This window comes from Homalodisca vitripennis, chromosome 5, assembly GCF_021130785.1.
Source record: "Homalodisca vitripennis isolate AUS2020 chromosome 5, UT_GWSS_2.1, whole genome shotgun sequence".
NCBI lineage: Eukaryota > Metazoa > Arthropoda > Insecta > Hemiptera > Cicadellidae > Homalodisca > Homalodisca vitripennis.
In genome coordinates this window covers 171687411-171701364 of record NC_060211.1, presented here as the reverse complement: position 1 = coordinate 171701364, position 13954 = coordinate 171687411, and the positions used below count along the sequence as shown (strand labels likewise).

The window sequence follows — 13954 nt, the reverse complement described above, 5'->3', positions numbered from 1 at the left end:
GATAAAGTATGAATCTGAATTTTTACACTAAAATTATGAGTGAATAAATACTGTTAAGAGTGTTACCTGTTCGTAGCTGGTAGCGAACTGATATCCGTCGACAGGACGACCCGGATCCTGACACACAGGACCTTCGCAGCGCAGGTCACCAAAGTCCCAGACACCACTGGCTTGGCACCGAACCACGTTGTCATTGCGGTCAGTCTGGCCAGCCAGCTTGAATGTGTCCTGGCAGCCGAAGAAGAATGAGGACTGGTAGCGTGTGTCCACGTAGTTACCGTACTCGGCTCCCGGAGTGGGGTACCGGTAGACCACAGTCTGCTCTGGGACATCCCGGACTGCTTCCGGAGAGCCAGTATTCTGGGAAGCCCTGCAGCAAATGGAATATTAGAAAGAAGTACGGTATACATAAAAAACAGAACAGGTCTTTATAGATCTACTTTTTAAAGCAATAATTTCTGCTCTGTAAGAATAAAGTAACAAATAAATGATGTACATATCAACATAAAATCCAAATCTAACATATCTCACACTTAAAAATACGTGTTAAAACATTTCCAGCAGAAGGTACATTTATTTTCAGGTTACAGAAAAAGCCATACATGGCACTATTGAGTTTACATTTGTTAAACTGATAAGCAAATAATAATAAAATAGAATTTTAAAAATGATTTATCTTGCTCTCTCCGTTATTTTGTAAGTTTTAAATTGTTTTAACACTCTCAGGGTGACATGACTATAAATATGCATCTTACATAAGTATAGCTATTATATATTTTCAGAGTTGTATTGCAGTATTTGAAAAATAGCAACTTTATAGTTTTAGAAAAAAATAATTTACCAAGTATGATTAGTGAAAGATTTCACCCAGATTTCAACTCACCATGTAAAACGAAGCCTCCCTGAAATTCAGTTAAGGTAGATTAAGGGGCGAGTTCAATTGTTTCTTATTACTTTTGACCTGATAAATTGAATAAAACAGGTTCCAGAACTGTAAGTTGAGTAGTTTTTTGAGGAAATCCGTGTCAAATGCAAAAAGTGGAGTGAAAAAACAACATTTTCATCTTAGGGGAATAATATCTTTTGTTTTTATCACCAACAAACAGATCAAAATGTTTAATAATGTTTTCAATTAAATTTTTATTTGCACTGTTATGAATAAAAATGCATTTAATCAAACATTTATGTGTACTTTATTTACACAGTTTTGTTCAGAATAAAATTTGTTTCAAGTTTTCTTACAAATTTTGATTCATTTTTATATACACTTTTTCATTATTTTTACATGTAGAATGTGCAACAATGTTTACCAATGGGGAGGAAGAGTATATAATACATACTTTAAAATCTTTGGGAGGAACCAGGCTTATTTTGTGAACGCATTCAAGCAATTAATAGTTGTGGTTTAATAGTTACACAACCCTGCGTCAAAACACCTCCCTCCCACTCACCCTGTAACAGCGTATAACACTGCTGGGGAAAAACTCCTTCCCCTTTGGGATGCTACATAATTTAGGGATAGTCCCTAACTGTAATAAAAAAAGTGTTTGTGTATTTCATTTGTCATTCTTGTTCTATTTCAATATCTGAAAAACAAAATATTTTAAGTATTGGAAACAATATTGTATTTTTTTTAACTTTACTATAGGTAGGACTAGGTAGTTTTGAATAAATCGTGTAAAATTTGAATATCTTTTTTGAAGAAATAGATTGCCTAGGACATACGTAGACTTCTTATATAGGTTTCACACTGACATCCAAATTTATAAAATAGCCAACATAAATAATTTTGTTAGTTTAAAAAAATTTACTTGATTAGTCATAAATTATTTATTTTTTATTCAATACAAAAATAATGTCTTTAACACTGAGTTAGGTTACTTACAGGCTTAGGATCATAAACGCACTGTCGGAAACTTGACGTTGCGGTTGCCTCTGAGCTGACGTCCATTGTTGCTACACTTGAGCGTTACATTCTCTCTGAACGGTACAAGGACACTTTCCCTGTCTGAGCGCAGGACTGAGAGTCCTTCTTCTACATCATCGGGCAGACTCACACACTTGGCATCTGTACATGGAACATTCACAATTAAACCCCATAAACACTGTTTTTTATTGCCTTCTTCGTAATAATTAGTTATAATATATCTGTTTCATATAAAATTATTGTTCTATGTGAAAGTCAGGTTTTAAGTTCTTGTAGGGTAGGTTTGACCAAGAACTGGATACATTTCATATCAAGATTAAAAAATGTGACAACTGAGATTTGTGTTTCATGAATTACATGAGACATGAAATAAAGTATTCTAAATCACAAAGATCTTCATTTCGGCTATGATCATTGAGATATTTCATAATGATGTTCTTTATGATTAATGATTTTACTTATTTTAATATTATAATCTGCAATCTTAGAAAAGTGTTCAAAGGTTTTACTGAAATGATGTGAGTAAAATAGGGATTAATAAAATTAGTCAGAATTGCAAATTAAGTTACAGAGAAAAGGCAAAGACGTAAAACATGTACATGAGTTATACATCTCCTTATCAAATTGGTTTTAGTTGAATATTATTAATTATGTTGTACTAATGAACAAAATTTATAAGCTTTAAACTTGATTTTGTTAAAGGTATAAACTAAACCAATAATATAACAAAATAAACTTCATTTTTAGAATGATGTAAAAGAACCTACTAAATCTCTATTACATATATTGTAAAACCGTGATAAATATTTTTTTTTAACTATTGCCAAACTTCATTTTTTTAAATTCTATATAATTTTAGAAGTTAACAAATAAAACTGTCCATTCCACACAAGATAGAAGTTCTCAAACTACTGACTGATTGAGACAGCTAGTTTTTTTCTCATGATAACGACTTCAGTTTCAAATTTGTCATACATTTAACCTCTTACATTTATCATACTTTCATGATTTTCATAGTTTTCAGGACTTACACTGGCACTCCGGCACAGATCCGTTCCAGACACCTCCTGACGTACAGAGCAGCGAGGCGGAGCCGGCCATCACGAAGCCGAAGTGGCAATGGAAACTGACGAGGTCGCCGAAGTGGTAGGACTCCTGAGTGGTCAGAATGATGCCGTTCTCTGGAGCCTCCAGGGGTGGACACATGACGGGCACGCAGGTCTTGTTGTACTGGAAGATGTCTCCGTCCTTCTCGCCAGATTCAGCCTTGTCCACGTTGAACCCAGCTGTACCGTTGGAGGAGAACAGTTCATAGCCGACGTTACAGACACATCCGTAGCTCCCGGGGCTGGAAACATATTTATGTTAGAGTTTGGTAAATAAAATATACTAACCTTCGTTTATTTTAGCTTCAAGAAGATTTAACATGGAAATGCTTGTAAACAGTTGTTTATATCTTTTTACTGATGTAGATGTGCTTTGTTGAACTAATGTAATTTGTAAAAGAAAGATGCTCTTTGGTTTGGACATCTTGGCCTGATAATCAATCAAACAAAGTGAAAAAAATGTCTCTAGATACGTTTAAAAAGTACAATAAAACTACGTAAATAAATTTTGTGTTAAGCATTATAAAATTACATTTATTATTCTGCATAAACATTAAAACCATAAATATGTATTACATCACATAAATAGTTTGACTGAAATGTAAAATTTCACTTAAAAAAAGTTGTAATAGTTAGAAAATCTAAAGGAGGTCACAAGAACACGTTACAGCTACAACGATTACATGTTTTATGAGAAATTTAATCCCGATTATTAAATGTTGGTGGAGATTAATAATTCAAAGTTTTGAAATTCAAAGCAGAATTAATCAGGAAGAAGCCACCATTCTGTTTAAACAATATTTTCAAATTAGTAATTTAAATTATTTAGATCTTTTAATTTCTAGCACATCCACGTTTTTCTAGGATAAATGATCTATGGTGTAAGTTATGAAAGAGAATATAAGGATACGTTTATACAAAAAAAACATAATTCTTTAAAATAGTGTCTATATTTTAAAATTGGTTGAAAAGATTGACAGTCATTTAAAAACGACCAAGTGTTTAGTTTACAAACATAGAGAATGAATGTGATATTCATTTAAGAACTTACCTATTAATACACTTCTGATCACAACCACCATTGTTGGTGGCGCACTCGTTGATGTCAGAGCATTCTAGTCTTGTACAGCCCATCACTTCCAGTCTGAGACAGGGCGCGACGTTGTAATCCTGCCAACATTACAAGGTCATTTTAGACATCAGTATTTTGTATATTTCACCATTTACAGTTGATTTATATTATAAAGCAATGTAAAGCCAATTTCAAAGCTGAAAATGGAATGAATAGTTGAACAGAAAATAAGTAAAAGAGCACTTAGATCATAAAGTTGAATAAAGCATTTGTAAAACAGGAATTGCTTTTGCACTTTTAAAAATGCTGTGTAAATCAGCTCTACAGAATTCCTTAAATAAACGTTAAAGTAAAGTCATTTCGTATGGGAGTGTTACAGTGAACTTAAACTAAAAAAACGTTTTAAAACAAACAGCATGCATATCAGCATTCCTGAAATCCAGGAATAAATGTTACTATTAATACTTGATTGTTTCAAGTTTTTCACTGCTAAAAGCAAAATTGTCTTTCTCTAGCAAAATCACTGTTGGAGTGAGAAGTTTTAAACTTTAGACCTGAAATATTATTGGTTTTCAAAATAATGCACTCACAGCCTAAATTTTAGATCTAGAACTGACTTGAAGGCATTGTATTACCTGAATTTTAAATTTGATGTACTGAGCTTCGATCGGAGCAGGCAAGTTCAGCACGGAAAGAGTCGGTTCGAGGATTCTAAATTCGACAGGAGTTCCATCAGGGTTGGTGTAGTCCTTCATGACGTCTGTTAGGTTGTTGGTGTACTGAAAACAACAAATGAATACCGTACTATGAGTTTGAAATTGAATTGATGTCTTCAGAGCAAACGTGAAATAGTATTACCAAAAATATAAAGAAAAGAATAGCACTGGAGAAGGAGGAAAGAGGAAGAAGACCAAGAGGAGACCGAGAGGAAGATGGGAGGACCAAGTGTGGAAAGACATAGAGAGAAGGGGACTACAGAAAATGCAGGTGGAGGAAGAGGAGACCTGGAATGACAGACAAAAGTGGAGGAGGCTGTGTACGACGACCCGTGATAACGGAAACGTCAGATGATGATGATGATGATAAAGGAAAGCTATAATAATTAAGAAAAAAATCAAACATAGCGTTTGATCTGTTTGATTAGTCCGTTCACTCAATTGGCTAGATCCCACGAATGAGACAAATTTTTAAGAGAACTAGAGTAAAATACGAACCTGTATTCTAACGGCTGATGTGAAGGCCAGACTCCCATCTGACCGTTGGACGCTCTGGGTACGGAACCCTCGGACTATGGTAGGAGCCTTGAGGTCCAGCAGAACCCAGTTGAACCCTGGTTCGATATTGGTACCACACCATCCAACGCCACTGTTCAGCCGGATCAACTGAAACCCAACCAGCACATAACAGAATGCTCAGATTTTCAATTACAACAATTTGAGATAATTGTTATTATCAAGGCAATTATTGAAAAGTACTGTTGATTTTATAATATTTTTCTAGTAACGGTACGAACAAGAATTACAAGCAAAGGAATTTACAAAACAAATTTAATAATTAAATTATAAAATTATTTTATTTTTTTAATTAGTGAGAGAGAGAATAACTATATTTGAAATAATTAAAATTTGAAAAGGCGTAATCAAAACATTACATTACATCACATTTTTACAAGAACAAAGTTACATTAAATATATCTGTCATTATTAGTGCTTTCTTACCATATGCAACCAATAAAAAGTATCTTACTCTATGATTTTTAAGGAAATGGAAAAAAAGATATTATAATACATAATATGTTGCTTTTGTAACAATGCCAATGTTTCTTAACTATAGTTAAAGGGGTAATGAATGTTTTATTAACATTTGGGTGATCTCATTACTACAGTTTTTATTCTATCAATTCAGTCACAAAATGGTTAAGCCTCTTTGCTTCAGTAGTAAGATTTTGTTCTTGTTATAAAACACCTTCAATTTAATGTCATGTCAATGAAAACAACTTTTTTAATTCTAGAATATTCTATGGGCTCAAGAGATATTGAGAGGGTCCATAAAATTTACAATTTTACATAGCCGAAAGACTAGGTCATATATATTTTCACAGTTTACCTCTTTAGGATATCCGACTTCCGAGCTGGAAACTGTAACAGATTCGTCAGGGATACCGCCGGAGGTGAGGCCCAGGTCGCCTACAGGTCTGCAGTCCATGGTGGTTGTGAAGCCACTGCGGCACTTGCAGTAGAAGCTGCCGGGAGTGTTAATGCACTCTGTGGATGCCTGATCACACTGGCTGCTAGCGCACTCATTGATGTCTGCAGAAAATTATTGAACATTGTTATTCTAATAAAAATTGTCTATAATACAGTGATAAACATCATAAAAAACCCAATATTAGTTTTTTTAATGGTTGAAATAAGAAATTATAGATTACCTTCACATTTTGGAGGGTTGAGGAACGTCTGCTCGGGACCGCAGCGAATGATATTAGAACCTCCGACCAGCTTGAAGCCCTTGTGGCATTGGACACGAGCTTCATCACCGAAGAAATATCTCTGAGATGCCTCAATGACAAATCCATTAGCGATCTCCGGTAGCTTAGGACACATTGCTCCTACATGGGCAAAGCAGCAAAGCGTTAACTCAAATTTAGATTAGATTTATCATTGTATACTGCTAAGAACATCAAAAAGATAATTGCATTTAGATCATTAATTAAATAGAATTGAAAGTTCTTGAATTTTAGTGCTTTAATGGTAAAGGAATAAACTGAGGATGACAAACGTACTTGAGCAAGTTGGTGGAGCACTGGACCAGGTTCCGTTGCTCATGCAGAGGATGACCGGGTGGCCAGTTCTGACGTAGCCGGGCTCACATTCGAAGCGTACGATAGTTCCATAGCTGCGACCACCGCCATTGAGGATTGTTGAGTTGGCATGGGCAGTCTCGGGCAGCGGAGGGCACTGAGACGCTGCAAGAGTTACAAAATACAGTAAAACTGGGCTTTAAGTTAATAAGTAAAACCATTAATGATCTAGTAAACAAGCTAAGCTCTTTTCGCTTTGGAATGAAAATATTAGCAGATTCAGTACCTATTTCTACTTGTAAAATTGTATAGTACTATGCCTATGTACAATCGATTCTGAAATATAGTATTGTACTCTGGGGTTCATCTCCTGATTTTGAAAAAGTATTCATTGCCCAAAAAGCTGTTCTGAGAGCAATGGTTGGTGCAAACTTTATAGAGAGCTGCTGACCGCTATTTAAAAAATCTAAAATACTCACACTACCAGGTTATATATTTTTGAATTGTTGAACTTAGTCCATAAAAACCCAAACACCTTTGACCAATACAAAAATCAGCATAATCATAATACTAGACACAAAACTCTTCTTGCCTTTCCAATTCATAAAACTTCTTTATTTGAAAAAAGTCCACTATATATGGGAATTCGCTTATATAATTGTTTACCTTTATCAATAAAAGAGCTTAAAAATAATAATTTTCAAAATAGTATAAAGAACCTCCTCATAGAAAAAGCTTATTACAGTGTAAGTGAAATGCAGAAAGATTTTTCAAATAATACCACTAATCAATTTTAAAATCCCAACCCAAGCAATTATTCATTATTACACCATATTATCACTTCAGTCTATGTAAAATAAGGATGATTTGTTATTCTTTATAGTCATAATACAATATAGACAATACATGTAGTACATATTGCAATGCTTGTATTTTAGTTTAGTTTTAAAAAACTTGACCATGCACCAGTTTGTATTACTTATATAATTATTCAAATGTCAATGTGCAATAAATACTTTGAATTTGAATGATTTGTTGCCACTTACCGAGACAGGTGGGCAATCGCTCCCAACGGCCATCAGCCAGACAGGAAACCTTCTCAAAAGGCAGAGTGGAAGGAAAGGCGAACCCAGCGTAACACTGGTATAGCGCCTCTCCTCGATACGTGACGTTGCTGGAGCCTATAGAGAAGCCGTTGTCGATCTGAGGGACAGGGCCGCAGTACACCTCCTGGCACCTCGGGATGTACGAGACACTCCAGTTGCCTCCTGGAAGACACTCTGTGGTGATCTTGCTCGTGCCAGTCGCAAAACTCCTGGCCAATCGGGACAGGTGAACACCACAACGGTGCCAAACGCTGTATCCCTGTTCGAGGCTAGAGCTCCCTCTCCCGGCCTCAGCACTGGGCAGTCTGTTCAAGAGATTACTTTATTAATTGTGTGAAGCAATTAAATAATATTTTGCAATTAGTCATTAGCTAAGAGTAGTTTACCAAATAGTAAGACAAGCTTCAAGTTGTTTGATGTCATCAAATACTGTATGTAAATAATTAATAGTTACAAATAAATTGTTGCATTATTAATACTTTTTGAGACTATTTTGTAATCACCCCAGAAATTTGACAATTAAGAATTTCAGGTAATTACACACTAAATTCCTAGTTTCAGAAACAATATTTACTTCCGTATTTTTGTTATTCCATTAATATATTAAACTTTAACTAGTACTAGGTTATATAAATTTAACATTTAATTCACTTTATTTAGTGTATCATGACTTGCATTTCTTAAATTTCTATTCCAGTTATTCTTTTCACAAATTCACATTATTGATGTTTTGGCCTTTAAGACAGTTAAAGGATTAGCATTTAATAATATTTGTTTGTTTTAGGTTATCATTCTCATATACAAGTAGTTTCGTCATATTAATTTCATTTTAGAACTGTGTAATAGTTCTTACTTACTTACTGCCGGGGGCGTAACAAATCTCAGTCGATTCTTTGCCTCGTCTATGAGCCTCTTCCACGCCACCCTGTCTTCCGCCAGATCCACAGACCCTCCACACCGGGTCACATCTTCGACCACTTGATCGCACCATCTTATCTTTGGCCTACCCAAAGGGCGCCTTCCTGTCGGTACCGCCTAGTAGACCTCTTTTAACCTTGTGCCCTCCTGTCTCCGATGTACATGTCCCAGCCAGCTAATTCTCTTTGCCTTCACCAAAGCCACAATATCAGGATCTTGGTATACATTGCGTAATTCTCTATTTTTTCTTATTCGCCACACCCCTTCATCACATATTGGTCCAAATATTTTTCGGAGAACTTTATTCTCAAAAACAATCAACCGCCCCTCATTTTTCTTCGTTAATGTCCATGTTTCACTTCCATACATTAGGACTGGTTGAATGATTGTTTTATAAATTCTTATTTTGGAGCATTGTGACAACAACCTTGACGTAAAGAGTCTTGTACACGCCCCAAGACACCTATTTGCATTAGCTAATTTGCTTTGTATCTCTATATCCTCCACGTTTTTTGCTGTTTATTGTTACACCCAAATATAAAACTTTCTACACAGTCAATCGAGTAGTTGTCAATGCTTAAGTTTGTTCTCACATTTCCAGCATGTCTTCCAAAATGAATAATTTTAGTTTTATCTTCATTTAGCTCTAAGCCTACTGTTTGACATTCTTTAATAAAACTTTTTGTTAGTGTGGAGGAGGTCATCCAAACTTTCTGACAAGATCACTACATCATCCGCAAATGCCATTATGTTCAGGTCCACTCCTAATTTAAAACCCCTCTTTGTAGTCTTTTAACTTTTTGTAATGCCTCTTCCACAGCCAGGTTGAAGAGAGTGGGAGAAATCCCATCTCCCTGTCTTACTCCAGTGTTGATAAGGAAGTTTTCCGACATTTCTCCATCTATTCTTATTTTGGCCTTTGAGTCACTTATACACATTTTTGACAGTCTTATCAGTTTTTTTGCGGGATTCCATGTTTTTCCATCTTCTTGAATAGAGCATTCCTATCTATGCTGTCATAAGCTTTCTTGACAGCATAGATAGGAATGCTGTGTAATAGTTCTACAATATTTAAAACCTATATTAAAATGGTGAGCATCACAGAAAGGAAATATTCACAGACCTGCTGAGTACTCTGCGTGCCAGCCCTTGCTGTTGTGGAGGGCGTCAGTGGTGAACCGTACGAGCATAGTACCACTGGAGGCAGTGAGCGTGATCTTGGGTACTGCGGAGCCTGAGAACCCATTGCCTGGGTGCAAGCGTAGACCACTAGTGCTGGTGCCATCAAACACTTGCACGCTGTCCGACGGGTGAACATTGAACATTGAAGTAGTCGAACTTGAGCGAGAGTGCGCTACCGGACGGGTTGTGGATACGCATCAGACATTCTTGGTTGCTAGGGTAGTCAGCAAGTCCGTACGCTGGAGAAGACACTGTACCATTGGCAGTCTCTACAGTTGCTCTACAACCTGGAGAATAAGACCATAACTCAATTTGATTGTTCAAATTAAAAAAAAAACTGTAAAACTAAGAAAATAACATTTATTAATGTAAGTAATGGACAGATCTTCAACCCGACACAAGTCAGTAATGCTTTTAATGATTACTTTGTGGGTGTCATTGATAACTTGCTTCAAAAACAAACTGTACAAAATGAAGTAATAACACAAGGAGACTTAATCTATGATATACATGGATCTGGCAAAATAACATGTAGATGTTCTCCAGTGGTTATAATGAGATTCCAATAACATTAATGAAATATTCAAAAGAAGTATTGATTAAACCATTAGTCCATCTTGTAAAGTCTTCATTTATATAAGATAATGTTCCCCAAAAACTAAAAATTTCTAGAGTAATTCCTTTATTTAAAAAAAGGAGAAACCACAGATATGTCTAATTATCGTCCTATTGCTCTTCTGCCATCAATATCAAACATTTTTGAAAAGGATATTTATAATCGATTAGTAGCACATCTTTTTAGAGCACCTTAACCTTTTTGATGAACAACAGCATGGGTTCCGGAAAATCAAATCTTCAGTGACAGCATTGGTAAACTTCACTGAATTTATTACAGATTCAGTTGAACAACAATATAAAATTGCCAGAATATTCATGGACTTATCAATAGACAATAGACAATAGACAATAGACAAATTCTTTATTAACACAACATCGAGAAATGCAATGGCGTCAATTTTATATAGGTATTTTCCTTCAGTGAATGTGTTCTTCATTCTTCCTCCAGTCCAGGAACTCATCAATGGAGTAAAATGGTCGGTCGATGAGCCAGTTGGTCAGGGCTGTCTTCAACTTCTTCACGTTCAGCATCTTTAGATCTTCTGGTAGGAGGTTAAAGAGTTTCCTCCCCATATAGGATGGTTTCCTCTCATATGATGCAGTGTGATGTAGAGGGAGGTGAAAGTTTGATGCATGACGAGTGTTGTGTGTGTGTATATCAAGGCCTCGTTGAAGCTGTTCGATCGTTACATATAATATGACTTCTTTTATGTATAGGCCGATGATTGTTAACACATTTGTAGTTTTGAAGACCTTTCTGCAGCTCTCCCTTGGGCCAAGGCCGGCCATAATCCTGATTGCTCTCTTCTGGAGAAGTAGAATTCGATTAAGGTTTCCTGCTGTTGTGCCTCCCCAAACTGCAAGGCCATATCGTAAGTGAGACTCGAACAATGCATGGTAGGCAGTTTTTGTTGTGGCATCATCACTGACGAGGTTTACTCTTTTTAAAATGTACAAGCAGGAGTTCAATTTTTTGGAGAGTGCGTCAACATGATTGTTCCAGGATAGTGCATTGTCGATAGTCATTCCTAGGAATTTGGTCTGGCTTTCCATTGATACTTCTGGTAGTTCTGGGACTTCCTCCTGTCTTCTCCCAAAAGCTAATTGTTTGGTTTTTTCAGCGTTTACAACTAAGTCGTTTTCATGACAGTATTGATATGCCTTATTCAGTGCTATGTAAGAGTTGATGGCCACATTGTTTGGTGATGACTCGGAGACTAGAAGTGTCGTATCATCAGCGTACATTAGGGGAGTACAGTGCATTCCTAGATATTGTGGCATGTCATTTGTCAGGAGAATGAATAGGACTGGTCCCAATACCGACCCCTGAGGTACACCCCTTGTAATGGGTAAAGGGTCTGATCTTACTTCTTGGCGTATGTTTTTTTGTGTGTCTTGAATGTCAACAACCTGACTTCTTCCTTCCAAATAACTCTTGAACCATGCGTGGGCTTGGCCTTTCACACCAAGCTGTTCAAGTTTGTTGAGGATCAGTTCGTGTCCCAAGCAATCAAAAGCTTTGCTGAAATCCAGCATAATTCCAGTAACCAGATTTTTTTCTTCCAAGCTATCAATGATGAATTCCGCAAGTTTGATTATGGCAGATGTTGTGGATCTTCCCTTGATGAAGCCATGTTGGCTTTCTGTTAACAGGCTGTTATGTTCACAGTGGTCCATTAGTCTTTTTAAAACTATTTTCTCAATTACTTTGGAGAAGGTTGAGATTAACGATATGGGTCTGTAGTTTTTGGCTTCAGTCTGGTTTCCACTTTTTAGCTTGGGGTATACTTTACTTTGTTTAAGTGCGGCTGGAAAGTGGCCATAAGCGAGGGATAAGTTTGTTACTTTGACTAGTGGTGGAGTTAAAGCTTTCTTACAGTGTTTCAGCATCTTTGCTGAAATTTCATCTAATCCTGACGAGGTTTTGGGTTTAAGATTATCGATGATCTCTTCAATTTCTTGTTCATCAGTGAAAGGTAGCTGTGTTAAATCATTACCTGAGGTTTGTGGAGGTGCAGGTTGTTTTGTGACTTTTGGCTGGTTTTTTTTAGGGTGATTTCTGCAATATTGGTGAAAAACTGGTTAAAGTGATTAGCAATTGTGTGGGGGTTAGTGACGATTTCCTGTCCTATAGTAATTTTTGGTTCTGATATTTTTGGTTGATTGTCCTTCCTCTCACTATTTATGACCTGCCACAATGCCTTTGATTTATTTGCAGCGTTTGCTATGTGATCAGCTGATGCTTGGCGCTTTACTGATTTCAGCCTCATATCATAATCTTTCTTTGCCTTGCTCATTTTATTTTTATCTGATAGCGCTCCAGTGAGTTCATATTTTTGAAGACATTGTAAATAGTTTTGTTTCAGGCAATTTGTTTCTTCGTCAGCAAAAACCATCACCTTCCTCCTCCTAGGGCGGACATTTTTTCTAGGGCAGGTTGAGTTCAGGTTGATTACCACTGTTGACAGAAGATTTTTGTATGCTGTTTCTGCTGAGTCTGTGTTGTGTACATTTTGCCAGTCTTCATTTTCCAACTGAACCTTTAGTAAGTTAAGGTTTCTTTGGTTTAATATTCTGCGCATTGTACTTTGTTGTTTTGGTAGAGTTGTTGTGTGTGTTATTTCACAGATTTGAGCTGAGTGGTCAGAAATTCCAGCATGGATCACGTTAGTAGTTATTTCATCCGAGACCATATTTGTACAGATGAAATCTATAGATGTCTTGGATGTTGGGGTAACTCGTGTTGGAGGGAGTGGTAGTCTAGTGATGTTGTGGCTGCTTAGGGTGTCATTAAGCATATCATTCTCCCTGTCTTTTTTCAGACTATTAACATTTATGTCTCCCATAACAAGAATCGGGTGATTCTCAGCCCTCGTTTCTTCAATTGTCGCTGAGAGTAAGGTTAAAGCTTCTTCAAGTTGTCCTGCTGGGGTTCTGTAGACACCTAAGATGTATAGCTGCCTTTTACCTAGCGATACTTTGATCATGCCCATCTCACATGTTAGCTCTTTGTTGTATTCTATGATTATGGGTTGCGCAGCTGTTGCTAGTTCATCTTTGACAAAAATGGCGACACCTCCCTTTCTATGGTCTTCACGGCTGAAATGTGTTTTTAGGCAGTACTTAGGCAGTCTGGTGTTTTCCATTTGATCTTTTTTAAGCCCATGCTCGCTAATTATGATTATGTCGGGGTTGGTTTCTTCTATAAGGTGATTTAGCCGGTTT

General features: G+C 36.4%; 1 protein-coding gene across 1 annotated transcript; it reads right to left on the bottom strand.

The window, feature by feature from the left end:
* Positions 1 to 229: 229 nt before the first annotated feature.
* Positions 230 to 10254, bottom strand: LOC124363721 (sushi, von Willebrand factor type A, EGF and pentraxin domain-containing protein 1-like). Its single transcript, XM_046818983.1, has 11 exons — positions 10064 to 10254; positions 7952 to 8316; positions 6888 to 7070; positions 6534 to 6713; positions 6212 to 6414; positions 5320 to 5487; positions 4741 to 4884; positions 4085 to 4203; positions 2959 to 3275; positions 1886 to 2068; positions 230 to 370 (listed from the first exon to the last, which is right to left on the bottom strand). Exons 1-10 carry the CDS (start codon positions 10252 to 10254, stop codon positions 1896 to 1898), a joined length of 2043 nt encoding a protein of 680 aa, XP_046674939.1. The 3' UTR covers positions 230 to 370; positions 1886 to 1895.
* Positions 10255 to 13954: the final 3700 nt, after the last annotated feature.